At 44.5% G+C, this 22,031-nt stretch overlaps 1 protein-coding gene across 1 annotated transcript in view; it reads left to right on the forward strand.

The window, feature by feature from the left end:
• The window catches only part of CYYR1 (cysteine and tyrosine rich 1), a 185,292-nt gene that overhangs the window by 24,446 nt on the left and 138,815 nt on the right, over positions 1 to 22,031 (forward strand). The window contains exon 2 of the mRNA XM_069204080.1: positions 7,124 to 7,226. Coding sequence (XP_069060181.1) covers positions 7,124 to 7,226 — 103 coding nt within the window. The remainder of the gene's footprint in view (positions 1 to 7,123; positions 7,227 to 22,031) is intronic.

Consider the following 22,031-nt stretch of genomic DNA (forward strand, 5'->3'; position numbering starts at 1 on the left):
GCATGCCTTGCATCTACTTCCTGCATCTATTCCTCAGACCCTGATGGGGCCTTGGGGGGCATGTGCTGCTTTACAAGCACCAATATTTATAAATCGAAACCTTTCTCAATAACCGCTCAGTGACAGGAAACAGTGATATGTAGAAAATAAACAATCTTACCTTGTAATTTAAAATTAATACTTAAGACCTTTCTGTCTGTATGATGCCGATGCTGTGTGCTGCAGTTGATTTGCATGTGGGAAGTTGTGAATTGCTGTAATTACCTAGTGAAAACAACTTCTGACAGTAGATATCTAAGCAAAGCACTCTCTCTGCCCTTGCACTCCTTTCCATCATGGCATTAAATTTCCCTTGAAGTCCTGTCCGCTAAATTTGAGCTACTGGCAGTGAAGCAGATGGATGCCAATATTCATCCTCCCTAGCAACCACATCCTATTCTCTCTCAATAGCTGATTGTACCATGGGTGGGCGAGGGAAGGTGAGTGGGGGTGGACTGACTTGCAGGTGGCCCCCTCTGCAAAACTGGCAGGTGATGGGCCGGGGAGGGGGCCCCTTTCATGTACTTTGCAGGGGGCCCCGTCAAGTTTCGTTACACCACTGCAATTATAGAGTACGGCATTTATGGTGTTTCTGTGTTTAAGGAGGGGATGGGCTGTTGAAAAGGTTCCAGACGGAGGAGACAACACTTATAGCCAATGCTTGCATGCACCGAGGGGATGGAGGACGCCAGACACAATATTGTAGGATAGGTCTGAACCTTGGGAGGTGAACTTTGAGCCATAGGCCGTTCACCCCCTCCCCCCCTATTGGTTCAAGTATCTGTCTCTTCCCTGCTTTGATTCGTTTTTATGTCTTGATCTTTTGGATTCTGTGATCATTTTAAGGGCACTGCACAGAGGAAGCACCCCTCACTGCTGAGACATCTGTTTTTTGGAGAGGAGGAGAAATTAATATTGTAAACAGTAAAAAGAAAGATGTGTGCTTGAATCATGCCATTATTTAAATAGTGATATAACCTATTTTTTAATTTTAGATTTTCTAAGCAAAGCCTGAAAAGGTTATGCTCACTGAAGCTTGTAAATGCACATTTTAAAAAAAAATAGACAGTCCTCGTTTTATGCCATACTTCTACATCTTTCACAGCAACTATGCATCGCATTGAAAGGGATGACATACTGGTAATTTTGTGGAAGAACCCTCTAGGTACATATGGGAATCCAAGACTGCATTAAGAGACTTCCCTGTAGTGAAGAAGCAACGGGTTGCATCCCAGTCAACACCAGATCAGGAAAATGGCAGCAATCCATAGAGTTGAATACTTTTTAAATTTGCAGAATATGAATGGCATTGGCAAAAACATGACCTTTTTCATATGTCTGTTGTAATTATTCAGGAGGCACAATGGAACAGTGAGCATAAATGCCAAACTGTGTTTGGTTCAAGATGGCCTGGAGAAAATGTGTCTTCAGAAGTTTTAATGCACCTTTCATAAGATCAACCTGGATCAGCACCCCATCTCTTTGAGGCACCTCGTTAATGCATTTTTGCTGTCCCCTGTCATTGCACCTTCAGAAATGCCAAACTTGGCAAATGGTACAACCTGATGAACATTCCCCTCTTATAGCAAATGGTTTCAGACTGTCAACCAAAAGATGCCCTATGTCCATGCGAGGAATTCCGAATAAATGATCCAGCAAAAGGAGTGTTTGACTTTTGTTTAACATTTACTTTATTCATTTCTTCAAACCGTAACATACCACTGTTGTGATACTTGTATGGAATAATTCAACACTGTTAAAGCTTGACATCATGTAAAGACTTTGTTTTAATATCTGTTGTTCCTTTGTGCACATGGGCAACAGAGGTTGTGTGGCAGCACTCCCCAAAACAACCCACTATGCAGTCCAATGCACTATGGGAGGGAAGTATTCCTCTTTGCCAATAAGAAACAACTTTATTTACAGTTTGATGGACTGGGTACTCTGTCAAGATGTGGCGGACATCCTGCCCACCTTATTTAGAATGTCATCAACTATAATGCACTTGTAATAAGGTAGATAGGACATCAGTAACAGTTTTTACTATGTACCCCGCACAGCAGTGTCCAAATACGGCTCAACGTCCATCTTGAATTATGTTTAGAATGAATAAATAATGAACTATCATTGTTAGGTCTGTTCATAAATGCGTTTATTTCTTTTATGTAAAGTGCTCCTAATAAGCAGAAACTTCTTGGCAATAACTGGCATGATAAAGGGAAGAACCATTCAATGTGTTTAAGGGGAAATCTTATACTTGGAATAGAATATTGGGAAGGGATTTCGTTAGGTGGGTTGCTCGGACACCATAATCCTTTACTCCATTTGTGAATCTTACAGTGCCGTACCATTACTAGATGTGCTTTGTAACACTGGAGTTCTGTACAGCCCTGTTCCTTTATAAAACTCTCTGAATGATGGTAGGTGCCTTAAGTGTAAAACTTTGCGACATAGATAACCAGTATATATGTGACAGGGCTAGGCACAGATACTGGCATTTCACAGATCTATTTCCCATGACATCAGAGAGGCTCGGTTTTAATAATGGACAAAGGGATATATCTTAAAGTGGATACCTACGTGACGGTGCAAGTATGAGAAATTGGAAATTGTTAAAGTGAGACTTTCTAGGTTCACACTGTTCTAGGGGGTTGATGTGTCTCATTAAAGTAATCATGCTGGTGTTAAAGCGTCTGACCTTAATAAGTAAATTTACAAGGGGACACGAATAGGTCGATGAACCTTTTGACTCGCAATTAAGACGTTCCCACCATATCTCCAGGACATGCAGATCAAAGTCAATAATTAATAATTAGTGATAATAGCATTAATAATCAATGGAGTCAGTAATTTTCACACACCATGACCTTTTAGTCATGAAAAACCACACCTTTAGTAAAAGTTAGAATATTTATTTCCCTATATTAACAATGCTAATGTCACGTCAATTAATCTCAAAATCAAATGATAAACATATAGAAACGACACTGTTTGTCCAAACGTGCGAAAGAAATGCAACCTAATCAAAGCTTGAATTACTACGCATTTTAAGGTTATAGTGCAAATTAATAACAAGAATATTTGCACAAACGATATCACATACATTTAGATTCAGCAAAGAAAAACATCAAGCATCATTCCCTATCTCAGACTTTCATTAGTGAGAATCCTTAACTAACACCAGATTAGCATCAGCATGTTGGGCTTTATGCTAAAAAATTAGCAAAGACAAATTTGGAAAACATCTAGCTATGGCCCTATCAAAACAGTGCGGTTGGTATCTAGAAAGAAAAAGAAAATAGGCAGAACAAACATATGGGTGCAAGAATCCCTCTCCTCAATTGGATCGGCAAGCTAAGATAGTCTTCGTCATCAGGACATCAGTTTGGTCAGCAAGGCATCAGGAATCCGCATCAAAGTTCAGAAAAGGCATTCTTTAAGCAACTCGAAACAATAGAGGTAAACACTCAAGAACAATAGAGAGAATGGCTTGGCAAAACGTGCAATGCTGGTTTCTTCTCAGTGCAGTCGTGTTAAGTTAAATTTTCTAAAACTAATTCCCAAATCCCTATTGGTCAAGGGATCACATGTTCATACTTTGTCCAATAAAACTAAAACTTCAAATCTATGAATTCTACCACTACTCTGTTCACATGTCGCTGATTGGCTTCTCCTGTAATGTCCTCATCATCCGTCTCTTCGGGTAAAAATATTGTTGCAGTTTATACTCCAGTCAGTGTCTCTATTGTTCTCCTGAGTAAGTCAGTCTTACACACATTACACTCATAATATTATGTTTAGCAAGAACAGCATCTTCTAGCAAATGGTTCTCATGAGAAAGACTTTTAGCTACGAGCACATTTGGACAGAACAGTGGAAAAATCACAGTTTAACTTTCTAAGAAAGCCATTTCATTAAACGTTACAAAATACAGCTTGGCATGAGGCTGTGTAACTAGGCCAAGACCTCCACTAAGTTAAGACCTACAATTAATAAAGCTCATACATGAGGCACATCTCTTAATATGACATATTACTACATTAGTCTAACATATAATCAACATTTCATATTAATAAACCATTAATCGGTATACTTCGTGAACATCGGCAGCCACTCATCGTGATCACATTTTCAAATGTGTGCATTATTTTTCTATGTAATTACATTTTCTACACAAATCCATTACTCAAAATACATGAAGTCTCATTAAAAAAAATTCTATTAAAACACCTGCACTATCAGTGGTATCCTCGTTGAAAATGTGCATATCCACACCATCTAGTCCTGTGCTCCTGGGTTAAGCCTTAATAGGAGGGATATACCATTATAGATTAAGCATGGGGAATTACACCTTCTCATTTTCTGGTACTGCAGATGTCTGTGTCGCATTATTACTACTCTGTATGATTTTTTTAAAATGATTTGATATTAACTGTTACTTGAACGTCATTGCTTTCAATGTATGTATGTGTACCACATTACAAAAACATGTCCCGTATAATGCGTACTGCATCTGTGGTTTTTGTTTTTTAGGTTGTTTGCTAATATTCACCTTTAAAATGACCCTGACCCCATTATGAGTTTTTTTTTTTTTTTTTTAAATATTGATTTGAAAAAAGTGAGGTACTACTAATGTTTGCTGATTCTTTGTCCTAAACATTCTCTTGGACTGTAAAAGCAAAATATAGAGTGTACAAGTAATTTGGTATTTGGTTTATTTAGATATATATATATATATATCTGGTTAGAAGTATGGTAGAGGAAGGCGAAATACGAGAATGGACAAGAAGACAATAAAAGAAAAGGTAGTGGACATAAAGTTAGAGTTTGTCGCACAGATATAAACAGAGGGAATCAAAACGAACGATAAGTGCAAGTTATATCTTCTGCCTCACACGATAAGGTGTTTTAACCAGCAGGTTTTGAAATCAATGTACTTAAATGGAGAAGAATTGCATGTTTCAGAGAGCCTCCACCTTTCTTTGTTTTTCATGTCTAATACTTAGAAAAGTTTCATTCTTGTTCGCTAGACAGGATGTTTTGTGTGAGCAACCTACCTCAATAGGCAGCCATTTCATATTAGAATGGTAAGGAATTTTCTAGGTATTGGTCAACAATGAGCTGCTGCTTGTAGAATGGCTCTTTGAAGGCACTGTGTGTAGGGTTTATTTGTGTTTTTTTGTGTTTTTTCTTTTTTTTCTTTTCAGCCCAATAGGGAGAGCACTTCCACCGTCCAGCTGGGAGATGTCCAACACCTTAAACGACCATTTTTAGGCCAGCTTTATAAAGTGTGTTTCAAATTTTATATCTTTAAGTGAACAGTGCTTATTTGACTTTTTATTTATTTATTTATTTATTTATTATTATTTATTTTTTTACTCCACTAAATTCCTTTGAATTTATAAAGGGAAATTTTAGCATTGTTTGATCCAAAAACTTGTGCACATTTTATTCTCTAAAAAACACTTTTTGGAAACTTGCAAAAGGTACAATGAGAAACATACCAATTTGAATAATATAAGTAACATCTGTCTCAAAAGTATTTATGTAATTCAAATGTTATTATCATTTTTTTTTAAAGTTCATTCACTTTGTCTTGAACATTGCAACAAGTGATGGAGAATGAAGGGTTTTATATGTGTATTTTAATTAGGATTTAATGTTTAGTCATTAATATAGAATCATCCCATGCCCTTTTTAGAATTCTCTAAACGTGCACCTTCTCAGCTCCCCTTCATTATCACCAGTTATTCCTACTTAGTTAGATGGTGTGTAAGTCTGATATAATGCAACATTAGCCAATAAAATACATTTTCCATGCATGGGTAGCTAATTCCCCATAAATTCAATTCTTGGTTTCAAGATGTGCTGCTTCAGAAACTTACATTTCAGCAGCAGCCTATTCGTAGGGGCTTAGAGGCCACATCCCCCACCTTTTTCCAGGCAAGAAGAGTGTCTGTCATGCTGAACAAAGGTCAGCCTAACAGACACTATTCTGGTACAGGTCAGGCAGCCAGGAGCTAGACATATGCTAACTGCGCAGGCTACTGCCTACCTGAGCTAAAGTTTCAGGCTGAAAAAGTCACAGATCCTGTGTGGGTGTGACCTCTTCAGCCTGGCAAAGGTGCCTCAAGGCCATTCCTCTCGTGACTAGGGGGAGAGTCACTAATTGCCTCTGACCTGGGCTCTTCAGTTTTAAGCCCTGAAATGCCAAGGGCAGAGTGTGAATTAGTGACTACTCATCACAGAGTGGGGTGTGGCCAGTAGTCTTACTGACCGCATCCTCTCTGGGACGAAATTGGGACTGCTGCCTTCTCTCATTGGCTGACCCTATGTCAGCCAGTGAGGGAAGGCAGCAGTCCCAACCCTCCTGGGACCTCTGAAGCTTCCCTGTTGGAGCATCTGCTGTTGAGGTACGTTTTATAGGTTTTTACATTTGGTGTATGAATGTATGTGTATTTGTTAGAGAGTGTTGTAAATGAGTGTGTGTGTGTGTGTGTGAATGGATTGGTGCGAGTGAGGTGTATTTATGACTCCACACAGCCAACTTCCCTCGTAAAATTTCCAGCTGCCACTGGTGAGTGTTGTGAATGGATGTGTGTGAATGAATGGGTGTGAGTGAGGTGTATGTGCACGTGTGTGTCCCACCCCACATTGCCCTCCTCCTTCATAAAATTACCAGCCACCATTTTGAATTGGGAATTAGATTATTTGTAAAGTGTCATATGATGTGACTGATCTTTTTTTGCATGGCTACTCGAGGTCTGCACAGCGCACGAATGTGGAGGAGCAGAGTCCAATGCAATACTAATTGACGGTGAAGTCCTGTAGAACTCTAATGAACTCTGATTGAATGGAACCAGTTGAGCAAAATCATGAAGCTTTGCCTCTCGACCACAGTTGTAAGACAAAGACCTGCACAATAAGGATGACTTTGTTGTAAATTAAAATTATTTGTGATGACTTTGTCTTGCATTTACATGCAATTAATCCTTTTAGTACATGGAAAAGTGCTTGTTGAAGACAGAATTCTACCCGGACGCTGCTGTGCTCTGAACTGTGGTTTTGTTTGTTTCTTCTGTAGAAGATTGCCTGGCTCATTGTGGTCATGATTGCAGATCCTACTGCTGTGATGGTACACCGCCATACTGCTGCTCCTACTATGCCTACATCGGGAATGTGCTATCGTGAGTACCTTTGTCATGATTATAGCAATATTTTGTTTTCAGGGATTAAAGCAAAGACTGTTTCTTACAATATATATACTTGATTTTAGAACACCTTTTATTCACCCAACCTCTGTGCTCTTGTATGGCTATGTTTAATAAGTTGAGCCATGTGAAGGATACTACGTTTGCATTTTGTCCAGCGGATCTTTCTGTATCTGTTTCTCTTGCAACCCTCTTCTGGTACATGTGCGAATGAATTATAAAATAATCTGCGAAGAGCTGCTAACAGGAAAGGTATAAACAGTCAAGCGCTGATGATCACAAGTTAACCTTCTCATGTGTATGCTCAGCTGGTCAAAGAGGCTTTGATAAAATTGCTGTATTCATATTGGTTCTGGATCCAGGCTCAAGAGAGCCCCCCGGCAGCAGAACAATAATGGGATCTAGGACTCATATGAGGAAGTTTGATCAGGGACAGTGGATTCTTTTCCCTATCTTCCTTGACCATCCTATGCATGGTGCTGCATGTACACGATGAGACCCATATATGGCCACTTACACTGTTAGTACATTTGTTTGTATTTCTGGTATATGATTTTTTTTGGTGTTTAATTTGTTGATCTTGCTATGAAGTGTAATATGTACTTTTCTTGAACAACCTTATGGTTAATTCTTAATGTGTGAGATAAGATTGTTTAACTACCTGGTGCCCTTTACCTCACATTTCATCTTCCCCAGTGTAATTTGTTTTGAAGATAGTGCCTCTGCTTTCGTTTTTGACACTGAGTGTAGACACCCAAACTCCTTGAACTAATTTCTCTATCACACAAATCCCTTGCACTTGTGATTTGTTCACCGATAGACCAGCTACTCATGTTTTTTGTACATATTCCTGACAGCCATGTACCATAGGCTGGTGCACTTTGCATCATCAGTGATGTGGCAAGGGTGCCACAGGCCCCTGTGAAAGCAAGGGAAATGCCCCCCCCCTCTCTTCTGGTTTCATATTAAAACTCAGTAATAAGTGGAGGTCCAAGGGCCCCTAAGGCCGCTAGGCCACTTCACCTGCTGCACAATTGTTGGAAATGTTGCTTCGCTTCTCCCTCTTCTTAAAATCTCTTGGCTGTTTGCATCTCTTCTCGTACACTGATTGCCCTGGATCTGTCCCTCATTGGGTCCGTCCTCCCTCTGGCATCTGTCACTGTTCGGTAACTGCCTGTAGATTGCAGTAGTACTGTGTGTATTGATTAAAGAGGGAAGCTCCAGTCCTGGAAAGAGATGCGATCTATCCCTGTCTATGCAACACGTAGAATAAACAGCGCTGTGATTGATAAGGCTAGCCTGCTGGTTCTTAGAGATTGATAAGGCTAGCCTGCTGGTTCTTAGTGATTGAAAAGCCTAGCTTGAGGGTTCTTTGTGATTGATAAGGCTAGCCTGATGCTCTTTGAAGAATGCAGTGTTGTGGCTCCTTACGGTTGCTCTCAGCCCTCATTTATTTTTGAGGAACAGACTCCGTCAGGGAGAGGCACATTTTTATCTTTGGTTTTTGTTGCCTTGCTAAGAAACATCACTTCTTGCTTTAAATACTTATGCTCTAATGGCAGAACCGCAGTAGAATGTGTTATTTAACAACAATCTGTGGAACGATTCGGGATTTTCAAAGGTTGGTGCAAGGCCTAGGCCCAAAACCTAATACTGGGCACTTTAGTACCTTTTTCTATTTTTGACTTGGTATGATAAGCAGTACCCTTTACTAGCTATTAATAACAAGCATTTACAATGTAATGGGTCTTGCTTTTGCTCGCTCCCGTTGGAGCTATTAGAATTGTAAACTCTTAACTGGACTTTTCTTGCCACATAAACTGAAAATGAAAAGATAAACCATGAGCGCGAAGCAAACACACAAAAGGAAACAGAATTTCGCTCGCAGTGAAACATATTGGCAAAAGTGCAATTATCCATGTAACCGGCAAAAGGGCAATTATCTATATAACAGGATCGATGTCATGGAAAGCACCTGACTAGTGCCCATCGAGATCGGGTTCCCAACTAAATAAAGAGAAAAAGTAGCCCAGAAACCATAAGGAAAACATGGAGCCTCGTATGTTTTCAGTAGTTGGCCGGTGCGCTCGCTGAGGGATAAACACCGGAAAAGGCACCATGTATGCATGCCTTTCATGAATAAAATCAAGCAAATTTTAAAAGGTAAGCCCACAAACCAACCAAACTGATGGCCGTGGTTACAAACCTGTAGAGAGATAACAACAGGGACAGAGCGCTTTGAGCGCTGGACCTGAAAAAATGTACTTCAGGGAAAGGGAATACATGGCACCTAACTCTGGCTAGTGTTCTGCTCATAGAAGCCGCTTCCTTACTATTGAAGACAGTGACAGGCTTGCAGTTAAAATATATAAATAAATATTGCTTAAATTAATGGGAGGAGGGGAGCTGGTACTTGGGCATGATGCCCTCTCTGACCCTGCCCCCATTTTTGTCACAGGCACTTTATTGATGTGTTGGCGATGGCGTAATTAATGCTGCTGCAGACAGAAACATGCGCAGCTTCAGTCATTTGTTTATGTTGTGTACTTAATATGGCATTGAACATTTTAGTTTTGGATGTACTTTCTAACATGAGGAATTAGAACGCACAAAAAATAGTGTGTGGGAACCTCGCAGAAGCTTTGATGTGGGGTGGATGTGGTACTGAAATGTTATAGCTCGCTGTTTTCTTCTTTCAAATATGTCTGTTTTAAATTTCTCACACTAATTACAGCTTTAGGCAGGATGGTAGATTTTCCGAAATGTTTTGTAAATTAGCGACACAGCAATTAAAGCCAAGGTCTCCAGGTGAAGTGATCCATGCTCTACGTCTAAACCACATCTTGTCTAAATAGGTTTGTTTGGTGGTTATAGTTCCTTTACTGCGAGCTACATTTCCTTCGAATGATGTTTCAACTCCCAAATGCTTGCTCCGACTGCTAGTCTCATCAATAGACTCCACTCAAAAGCGATTTCCTCACAGTAGCAGAGTGCTGCAAGTCTATCTTCTTTCTTCATCAAACTTTTACAGCCATTACTCACCCCTTTCTCTTGCCTTTCCACTTCTAGCTGAAATCTACTTTTGAAATGCTTCTTTTTCAAAGTCATGAAATTGTATTTCTGGTAGTTATGTCCTATTACCACCGCATTATCATAGGCAGCTCAGTATTAAGATGCATTAGAACGCATTAAACATTGATGTTGGCAGAGATTTGTTCCATATTTTTAAAAATGCTCGAAGAATAAGTGTTTCTAAAAATATTAAGTGTTTTTCCACAGAAACTCCATTAACTGAAACTCAGATTGAAAAGACCCGCGCATCCTTTTTTTATTTTAAGAAGTGTATGTATTTGAAGAATTTCACGATGCCTTTTATGCACAAAAGTAAGAGAAATGGCCCTATTGGCCCTATCAGGCAACCAGAGGTCAAATAGCGGCCAGAAATGGCAAAGCCTCCGTTCTGCAGCTGGTACACCACACTTGATCCCTCCAAGCAGGCCACTTTCCATGTTTTGCTTATCTTAATGTAGTACAAAACATTGATAATATGGGTTCAAATATGTTGAAAGTGAAATACCAAGTCAAAATAAAATAGGGCTAAGGAGCCACTAGTCTGGTGTGGTGGGGGGGGCAGGTAGGGTAGAGAGCGGAGGAAGGGAAGGTCCAATCCAAAGAGCTTGCTTTTCATACTTGACCTTGTAGCTATAAAACGCACTACCACATAACGTTACAAAATGGAAACAGCATATCAATGTTTTGCTGTCAGAAAACAAATACAATACCAATTGGCATACAAAGTACACTTGTCTGAATGAAAGCTGGAGTCCAGTACCTAAACATTTTTCCACTGGGTTTTAAGTAGCATCTATAATTCTTGCTAGTTTTAGTCCTGCATGATTTAATATCCTTATTTTTATGTTGTTAAATGACCAAATATATTGAATTGCTTACTATAGGTTTTATGTCTGGCTTTAGCCAAGACCACTTGAATTGACTAAAATGGGATTTCAGTCGGACCTCCTCATCCATCGGCCTGTTATTGTGTCATTCATATGTTTCCCACCGACTACAACATAAAGCATGAGGCAGTGGGTCATCCCACTTCAGCCATTGGCGAACTTCACTGTGAGTGACGGAATTCTGCTCTTTCATGTGGAGCACATCCTGTCAAGTGAATGGGACTACTATGGCAAAGAGTGCTTTCTGAGGCCAAAATTATTTTTGATAATTGATTTCGATCCATGAGGGCTCAGCTGGTTCCCGAACAATGACGCCAGACCTATTAGCTTTCCCAATACTAGTTGCTGTATATTGTGTGGTGTAGGAAGTTGGCTCTGTATGTGCTATTTCAAAGTAAGGAATAGCATGCACAGAGTCCAAGGGTTCCCCTTAGAGGTAAGATAGTGGCAAAAAGAGATAATACTAATGCTCTATTTTGTGGTAGTGTGGTCGAGCAGTAGGCTTATCAAAGGAGTAGTGTTAAGCATTTGTTGTACATACACACAGGCAATAAACGAGGAACTCACACTCAGAGACAAATCCAGCCAATAGGTTTTGTTATAGAAAAATATCTTTTCTTAGTTTATTTTAAGAACCACAGGTTCAAAATCTACATGTAATATCTCATTTGAAAGGTATTGCAGGTAAGTACTTTTGGAACTTTTAATAATTACAATAGCATATATACACATAAAACACAAATAGCTGTTTTAAAAGTGGACACAGTGCAATTTTCACAGTTCCTGGGGGAGGTAAGTTATTGTTAGTTTTATCAGGTAAGTAAATCACTTACAAGTCTCAGGTTTGGGTCCAAGGTAGCCCACCGTTGGGGGTTCAGAGCAACCCCAAAGTTACCACACCAGCAGCTCAGGGCCGGTCAGGTGCAGAGGTCAAAGAGGTGCCCAAAACACATAGGCTTCAATGGAGAGAAGGGGGTGCCCCGGTTCCAGTCTGCCAGCAGGTAAGTACCCGCGTCTTCGGAGGGCAGGCCAGGTTTTTTTTTAGGGCACCGGGGGGGACACAAGTCCACACAGAAAGTACACCCTCAGCAGCGCGGGGGCGGCCGGGTGCAGTGTGCAAACAAGCTTCTGGTTTCCAAAGTAAATCAATGGGCGACCAAGGGGTCTCTTCAGCGGTGCAGGCAGGCAAGGGGGGGGCTCCTCGGGGTAGCCACCACCTGGGCAAGGGAGAGGGCCTCCTGGGGGTCACTCCTGCACTGAAGTTCCGATACTTTGGGGGCTGCGGGTGCAGGGTCTTTTCCAGCCGTCAGGATTTTAGAGTCAGGCAGTCGCGGTCAGGGGGAGCCTCGGGATTCCCTCTGCAGGCGTCGCTGTGGGGGCTCAGGGGGGACAACTTTGGTTACTCACGGGCTCGGAGTCGCCGGAGGGTCCTCCCTGAGGTGTTGGTTCTCCACCAGTCGAGTCGGGGTCGCCGGGTGAAGTGTTGCAAGTCTCACGCTTCTTGCGGGGATTGCAGGGGTCTTTAAATCTGCTCCTCTGTAACAAAGTTGCAGTCTTTTTGGAGCAGGTCCGCTGTCCTCGGGAGTTTCTTGTCTTTCTTGAAGCAGGGCAGTCCTCTGAGGATTCAGAGGTCGCTGGTCCTGGGGAAAGCGTCGCTGGAGCAGGTTTCTTTAGAAGGCAGGAAACAGGCCGGTAGGTCTGGGGCCAAAGCAGTTGGTGTCTTCTTTTCTTCTTCTGCAGGGGTCTTTCAGCTCAGCAGTCTTCTTCTTCGGTAAGTTGCAGGAATCTAAATTCTTAGGTTCAGGGAAGCCCTTAAATACTAAATTTAAGGGCGTGTTTAGGTCTGGGGGGTTAGTAGCCAATGGCTACTAGCCCTGAGGGTGGGTACACCCTCTTTGTGCCTCCTCCCAAGGGGAGGGGTCACATCCCTAATCCTATTGGGGAATCCTCCATCTGCAAGATGGAGGATTTCTAAAAGTTAGAGTCACTTCAGCTCAGGACACCTTAGGGGCTGTCCTGACTGGCCAGTGACTCCTCCTTGTTATTCTCATTATTTCCTCCGGCCTTGCCGCCAAAAGTGGGGGCCGTGGCCGAAGGGGGCGGGCAACTCCACTAGCTGGAGTGCCCTGCGGTGCTGGAACAAAGGGGTGAGCCTTTGAGGCTCACCGCCAGGTGTTACAGCTCCTGCCTGGGGGAGGTGATAGCATCTCCACCCAGTGCAGGCTTTGTTACTGGCCTCAGAGTGACAAAGGCACTCTCCCCATGGGGCCAGCAACATGTCTCGGTTGTGGCAGGCTGCTGGAACCAGTCAACCTACACAGATAGTCGGTTAAGGTTTCAGGGGGCACCTCTAAGGTGCCCTCTGGGGTGTATTTCTCAATAAAATGTACACTGGCATCAGTGTGCATTTATTGTGCTGAGAAGTTTGATACCAAACTTCCCAGTTTTCAGTGTAGCCATTATGGTGCTGTGGAGTCCATGTTTGACAGACTCCCAGACCATATACTCTTATGGCTACCCTGCACTTACAATGTCTAAGGTTTGGCTTAGACACTGTAGGGGCACAGTACTCATGCACTGGTGCCCTCACCTATGGTATAGTGCACCCTGCCTTAGGGCTGTAAGGCCTACTAGAGGGGTGACTTATCTATACTGCATAGGCAGTGTGAGGTTGGCATGGCACCCTGAGGGGAGTGCCATGTCGACTTACTCGTTTTGTTCTCACCAGCACACACAAGCTGGCAAGCAGTGTGTCTGTGCTGAGTGAGGGGTCCCCAGGGTGGCATAAGATATGCTACAGCCCTTAGAGACCTTCCCTGGCATCAGGGCCCTTGGTACCAGGGGTACCAGTTACAAGGGACTTACCTGGATGCCAGGGTGTGCCAATTGTGGAATCAAAAGTACAGGTTAGGGAAAGAACACTGGTGCTGGGGCCTGGTTAGCAGGCCTCAGCACACTTTCAATTCAAAACATAGCATCAGCAAAGGCAAAAAGTCAGGGGGTAACCATGCCAAGGAGGCATTTCCTTACACAACCCCCCCCCCCCCCCCAACGAAAGAGGATGAGACTAACCTTTCCCAAGAGAGTCTTCATTTTCTAAGTGGAAGAACCTGGAAAGGCCATCTGCATTGGCATGGGCAGTCCCAGGTCTGTGTTCCACTATAAAGTCCATTCCCTGTAGGGAGATGGACCACCTCAACAGTTTTGGATTTTCACCTTTCATTTGCATCAGCCATCTGAGAGGTCTATGGTGAGTCTGAACTAGGATGTGAGTACCAAAGAGGTATGGTCTCAGCTTCTTCAGGGACCAAACCACAGCAAAGGCCTCCCTCTCAATGGCACTCCAACGCTGCTCCCTGGGGAGTAACCTCCTGCTAATGAAAGCAACAGGCTGGTCAAGGCCATCATCATTTGTTTGGGACAAAACTGCCCCTATCCCATGTTCAGAGGCATCTGTCTGCACAATGAACTGCTTGGAGTAATCTGGAGCTTTTAGAACTGGTGCTGTGCACATTGCTTGTTTCAGGGTGTCAAAGGCCTGTTGGCATTCTACAGTCCAGTTTACTTTCTTGGGCATTTTCTTGGAGGTGAGTTCTGTGAGGGCTGTCACAATGGATCCATATCCCTTCACAAACCTCCTATAGTACCCAGTCAAGCCAAGGAATGCCCTGACTTGAGTCTGGGTTTTTGGAGCTGCCCAGTCCAGAATAGTCTGGATCTTAGGCTGGAGTGGCTGAACTTGGCCTCCACCTACAAGGTGTCCTAAGTAAACCACAGTTCCCTGCCCTATCTGGCATTTGGATGCCTTGATAGAGAGGCCTGCAGATTGCAGAGCCTTCAAAACCTTCTTCAGGTGGACCAGGTGATCCTGCCAGTTGGAGCTAAAGACAGCAATATCGTCAAGATAAGCTGCACTGAAGGACTCCAAGCCAGCAAGGACTTGATTCACCAACCTTTGGAAGGTGGCAGGGGCATTCTTTAAACCAAAGGGCATAAGAGTGAACTGATAATGCCCATCAGGTGTGGAGAATGCTGTCTTTTCTTTTGCTCCAGGGGCCATTTTGATTTGCCAGTACCCTGCTGTTAAGTCAAAGGTACTTAAGAATTTGGCAGCCCCTAATTTATCAATCAGCTCATCAGCTCGAGGAATGGGATGGGCATCTGTCTTGGTGACAGAGTTAAGTCCTCTGTAGTCCACACAAAACCTCATCTCTCTCTTTCCATCTTTGGTGTGTGGTTTGGGGACTAAGACCACTGGGCTAGCCCAGGGGCTGTCAGAGTGCTCAATTACTCCCAATTCCAGCATCTTGTGGACTTCCACCTTGATGCTTTCCTTAACTTGATCAGACTGTCTGAATATTTTGTTTTTGACAGGCATGCTGTCTCCTGTGTCCACATCATGGGTACACAGGTGTGTCTGACCAGGGGTTAGGGAAAAGAGCTCAGCAAACTGCTGCAGGACTGTCCAACAGTCAGATTGCTGTTGGCCAGAGAGGGTGTCTGAATAGATCACTCCATCTACTGAGCCATCATTAGGGTTTGATGACAAAAGATCAGGGAGAGGCTCACTCTCAGCTTCCTGATCCTCATCTGTTACCATTAACAGATTGACATCAGCCCTGTCATGGAAGAGCTTAGTGACAGAGTTAAGTCCACATGGATCACCCTCTTGGGGCTCCTGCTTGTGCCCAGGTCTACCAGGTAGGTGACCTGACTCTTCCTCTCTAGCACTGGGTAAGGGCCACTCCATTTGTCCTGAAGTGCCCTGGGAGCCACAGGCTCCAAAACCCAGACTTTCTGCCCTGGTTGAAATTCAACCAGTGCAGCCTTTTGGTCATACCAAAACTTCTGGAGCTGTTGGCTGGCCTCAAGGGTTTTACTTGCCTTATCCATGTACTCTGCCATCCTTGAGTGAAGGCCAAGTACATAGTCCACTATATCTTGTTTAGGCTCATGAAGAGGTCTCTCCCATCCTTCTTTAACAAGAGCAAGTGGTCCCCTTACAGGGTGGCCAAACAGAAGTTCAAAGGGTGAGAACCCTACTCCCTTCTGAGGCACCTCTCTGTAAGCGAAAAGCAGACATGACAAGAGGACATCCCATCTCCTTTTGAGTTTTTCTGGGAGCCCCATGATCATGCCCTTTAATGTCTTGTTGAATCTCTCAACAAGGCCATTAGTTTGTGGATGATAGGGTGTAGTGAATTTATAAGTCACTCCACACTCATTCCACATGTGTTTCAGGTATGCTGACATGAAGTTGGTACCTCTGTCAGACACCACCTCCTTAGGGAAGCCCACTCTGGTAAAGATACCAATGAGGGCCTTGGCTACTGCAGGGGCAGTAGTCGACCTAAGGGGAATAGCTTCAGGATACCTAGTAGCATGATCCACTACTACTAGGATGTACATATTTCCTGAGGCTGTGGGAGGTTCAAGTGGACCCACTATGTCCACACCCACTCTTTCAAAGGGGACCCCCACCACTGGAAGTGGAATGAGGGGGGCCTTTGGATGTCCACCTGTCTTACCACTGGCTTGACAGGTGGTACAGGAGATGCAAAACTCCTTAACCTTCTGGGACATGTTGGGCCAGTAGAAGTGGTTGACTAACCTCTCCCACGTCTTGGTTTGTCCCAAATGCCCAGCAAGGGGAATATCATGGGCTAAGGTCAGAATAAACTCTCTGAACGCCTGAGGCACTACCACTCTCCTAGTGGCACCAGGTTTGGGATCTCTTGCCTCAGTGTACAGGAGTCCATCTTCCCAATAGACCCTATGTGTTCCATTTTTCTTGCCTTTGGACTCTTCAGCAGCTTGCTGCCTAAGGCCTTCAAGAGAGGGACAGGTTTCTTGCCCCTTACACAACTCTTCCCTTGAGGGACCCCCTGGACCTAAGAGCTCAACCTGGTAAGGTTCCAGCTCCATAGGCTCAGTTCCCTCAGAGGGCAGAACTTCTTCCTGAGAAGAGAGGCTCTCTTTTTCTTGTTGTGTTGCAGCTGGTTTCCCAGCTGACTTTCCTTTTCTCTTGGTAGGCTGGGCCTTTCTTCCAGACTCCAGCTCTACTTGTTCACCCTGTGCCTTGCACTGTGCCCTTGTCTTGACACACACCAGTTCAGGGATACCCAGCATGGCTGCATGGGTTTTCAGTTCTACCTCAACCCATGCTGAGGACTCCAGGTCATTTCCAAGCAAACAGTCTACTGGGATATTTGAGGAGACCACCACCTGTTTCAGGCCATTGACCCCTCCCCACTCTAAAGTTACCATTGCCATGGGATGTACTTTAGTTTGATTGTCAGCATTGGTGACTGGATAGGTTTATCCAGTCAGGTATTGGCCAGGGGAAACCAGTTTCTCTGTCACCATAGTGACACTGGCACCTGTATCCCTCAGGCCCTCTACACTTGTCCCATTAATTAAGAGCTGCTGCCTGTATTTTTGCATGTTAGGGGGCCAGGCAGCCAGTGTGGCTAAATCCACCCCACCCTCAGAGACTAATGTAGCTTCAGTGTGACACCTGATTTGCTCTGGGCACACTGTTGATCCCACTTGGAGACTGGCCATTCCAGTTTTAGCTGGAGTGGAGTTAGAAGTGGTATTTTTCTGGGGACAGGCCTTGTCTCCAGTTTGGTGTCCAGGCTGATTACAGCTACGACACCAGGCCTTTTTGGGATCAAAGTTTTTACCCTTGTACCCAGAATTGTTTTGTGAAGAGGCTCTGGTCCCACCCTCCTGTGCAGGTTTTTGGGGGCCTGTAGAAGACTCTTTACTATTTTTGTTTTTGGCTGTCTCACCACCCTTCCCCTGGGGAGGTTTTGTGACCCCTTTCTTTTGGTCACCCCCTGTGGAAGTTTTGGACACCCTAGTCTTGACCCAATGGTCCGCCTTCTTTCCCAATTCTTGGGGAGAAATTGGTCCAAGGTCTACCAGATGCTGATGCAGTTTATCATTGAAACAATTAATTAATAGGTGTTCTTTCACAAATAAATTGTACAGCCCATCATAATTACTTACACCACTGCCTTGAATCCAACCATCTAGTGTTTTTACTGAGTAGTCCACAAAGTCAACCCAGGTCTGGCTCGAGGATTTTTGAGCCCCCCTGAATCTAATCCTATACTCCTCAGTGGAGAATCCAAAGCCCTCAATCAGGGTACCCTTCATGAGGTCATAAGATTCTGCATCTTTTCCAGAGAGTGTGAGGAGTCTATCCCTACACTTTCCTGTGAACATTTCCCAAAGGAGAGCACCCCAGTGAGATTTGTTCACTTTTCTGGTTACACAAGCCTTCTCAAAAGCTGTGAACCATTTGGTGATGTCATCACCATCTTCATATTTAGTTACAATCCCTTTAGGGATTTTCAACATGTCAGGAGAATCTCTGACCCTATTTATGTTGCTGCCACCATTGATGGGTCCTAGGCCCATCTCTTGTCTTTCCCTTTCTATGGCTAGGATCTGTCTTTCCAAAGCCAATCTTTTGGCCATCCTGGCTAACTGGATGTCCTCTTCACTGGAGTTATCCTCAGTGATTTCAGAGAGGTTGGTCCCTCCTGTGAGGAAGCCAGCATCTCTGACTATTATGCTTGGAGTCAGGGATTGAGAGGCACTGTCTTCCCTAGATAGGACTGGTAGGGGGGAATCACCCTCCAAGTCACTATCATCCTCCTCTGAGTTGCCATCCTTAGAGGGGTTGGCCTTTTCAAACTCTGCCAACAGCTCCTGGAGCTGTAGTTTGGAAGGTCTGGGGCCCATTACTATTTTCTTTATTTTACAGAGTGACCTTAGCTCCCTCATCTTAAGATGGAGGTAAGGTGTGGTGTCGAGTTCCACCACATTCATCTCTGCACTAGACATTATGCTTCTAAAAGTTGGAATACTTTTTAAGAATCTAAAACTAGTTCTAGAATCTAATTCAAACTTTTACTAAACTTTTAAACTCTAAAAGCAATGCTAAGAGGGACTAACACAAGGCCCTAGCAGGACTTTAAAGAATTTAGAAAAATTTCAAATTGCAAAAAATCAATTTCTAATGACAATTTTTGGAATTTGTCGTGTGATCAGGTATTGGCTGAGTAGTCCAGCAAATGCAAAGTCTTGTACCCCACCGCTGATCCACCAATGTAGGAAGTTGGCTCTGTATGTGCTATTTCAAAGTAAGGAATAGCATGCACAGAGTCCAAGGGTTCCCCTTAGAGGTAAGATAGTGGCAAAAAGAGATAATACTAATGCTCTATTTTGTGGTAGTGTGGTCGAGCAGTAGGCTTATCAAAGGAGTAGTGTTAAGCATTTGTTGTACATACACACAGGCAATAAATGAGGAACACACACTCAGAGACAAATCCAGCAATAGGTTTTGTTATAGAAAAATATATTTTCTTAGTTTATTTTGAGAACCACAGGTTCAAAATCTACATGTAATATCTCATTTGAAAGGTATTGCAGGTAAGTACTTTTGGAACTTTGAATAATTACAATAGCATATATACTTTTCACATAAAACACAAATAGCTGTTTTAAAAGTGGACACAGTGCAATTTTCACAGTTCCTGGGGGAGGTAAGTTATTGTTAGTTTTATCAGGTAAGTAAATCACTTACAAGTCTCAGGTTTGGGTCCAAGGTAGCCCACCGTTGGGGGTTCAGAGCAACCCCAAAGTTACCACACCAGCAGCTCAGGGCCGGTCAGGTGCAGGGGTCAAAGAGGTGCCCAAAACACATAGGCTTCAATGGAGAGAAGGGGGTGCCCCGGTTCCAGTCTGCCAGCAGGTAAGTACCCGCGTCTTTGTAGGGCAGACCAGGGGTTTTTTTTAGGGCACCGGGGGGGACACAAGTCCACACAGAAAGTACACCCTCAGCAGCGCGGGGCGGCCGGGTGCTGTGTGCAAACAAGCGTCGGGTTTCCAAAGTAAATCAATGGGAGACCAAGGGGTCTCTTCAGCGGTGCAGGCAGGCAAGGGGGGGGCTCCTCGGGGTAGCCACCACCTGGGCAAGGGAGAGGGCCTCCTGGGGGTCACTCCTGCACTGAAGTTCCCATCCTTCAGGAGCTGGGAGCTGCGGGTGCAGGGTCTTTTCCAGCCGTCGGGATTTTAGAGTCAGGCAGTCACGGTCAGGGGGAGCCTCGGGATTCCCTCTGCAGGCGTCGCTGTGGGGGCTCAGGGGGGGACAACTTTGGTTACTCACGGGCTCGGAGTCGCCGGAGGGTCCTCCCTGAGGTGTTGGTTCTCCACCAGTCGAGTCGGGGTCGCCGGGTGCAGTGTTGCAAGTCTCACGCTTCTTGCGGGGATTGCAGGGGTCTTTAAATCTGCTCCTCTGTAACAAAGTTGCAGTCTTTTTGGAGCAGGTCCGCTGTCCTCGGGAGTTTCTTGTCTTTCTTGAAGCAGGGCAGTCCTCTGAGGATTCAGAGGTCGCTGGTCCTGGGGAAAGCGTCGCTGGAGCAGGTTTCTTTAGAAGGCAGGAGACAGGCCGGTAGGTCTGGGGCCAAAGCAGTTGGTGTCTTCTTTTCTTCTTCTGCAGGGGTCTTTCAGCTCAGCAGTCCTCTTCTTCTTGTAGTTGCAGGAATCTAAATCTTTAGGTTCAGGGAAGCCCTTAAATACTAAATTTAAGGGCGTGTTTAGGTCTGGGGGGTTAGTAGCCAATGGCTACTAGCCCTGAGGGTGGGTACACCCTCTTTGTGCCTCCTCCCAAGGGGAGGGGGTCACATCCCTAATCCTATTGGGGAATCCTCCATCTGCAAGATGGAGGATTTCTAAAAGTTAGAGTCACTTCAGCTCAGGACACCATAGGGGCTGTCCTGACTGGCCAGTGACTCCTCCTTGTTATTCTCATTATTTCCTCCGGCCTTGCCGCCAAAAGTGTGGGCCGTGGCCGGAGGGGGCGGGCAACTCCACTAGCTGGAGTGCCCTGCGGTGCTGGAACAAAGGGGTGAGCCTTTGAGGCTCACCGCCAGGTGTTACAGGTCCTGCCTGGGGGAGGTGATAGCATCTCCACCCAGTGCAGGCTTTGTTACTGGCCTCAGAGTGACAAAGGCACTCTCCCCATGGGGCCAGCAACATGTCTCGGTTGTGGCAGGCTGCTGGAACCAGTCAGCCTACACAGATAGTCGGTTAAGGTTTCAGGGGGCACCTCTAAGGTGCCCTCTGGGGTGTATTTCTCAATAAAATGTACACTGGCATCAGTGTGCATTTATTGTGCTGAGAAGTTTGATACCAAACTTCCCAGTTTTCAGTGTAGCCATTATGGTGCTGTGGAGTCCGTGTTTGACAGACTCCCAGACCATATACTCTTATGCCTACCCTGCACTTACAATGTCTAAGGTTTGGCTTAGACACTGTAGGGGCACAGTACTCATGCACTGGTGCCCTCACCTATTGTATAGTGCACCCTTCCTTAGGGCTGTAAGGCCTACTAGAAGGGTGACTTATCTATACTGCATAGGCAGGGTGAGGTTGGCATGGCACCCTGAGGGGAGTGCCATGTCGACTTACTCGTTTTGTTCTCACCAGCACACACAAGCTGGCAAGCAGTGTGTCTGTGCTGAGTGAGGGGTCCCCAGGGTGGCATAAGATATGCTGCAGCCCTTAGAGACCTTCCCTGGCATCAGGGCCCTTGGTACCAGGGGTACCAGTTACAAGGGACCTACCTGGATGCCAGGGTGTGCCAATTGTGGAATCAAAAGTACAGGTTAGGGAAAGAACGCTGGTGCTGGGGCCTGGTTAGCAGGCCTCAGCACACTTTCAATTCAAAACATAGCATCAGCAAAGGCAAAAAGTCAGGGGTTAACCATGCCAAGGAGGCATTTCCTTACATGTGGTGATCCAGAAA

Source organism: Pleurodeles waltl, chromosome 8 (genome assembly GCF_031143425.1).
Source record: "Pleurodeles waltl isolate 20211129_DDA chromosome 8, aPleWal1.hap1.20221129, whole genome shotgun sequence".
Lineage (NCBI taxonomy): Eukaryota > Metazoa > Chordata > Amphibia > Caudata > Salamandridae > Pleurodeles > Pleurodeles waltl.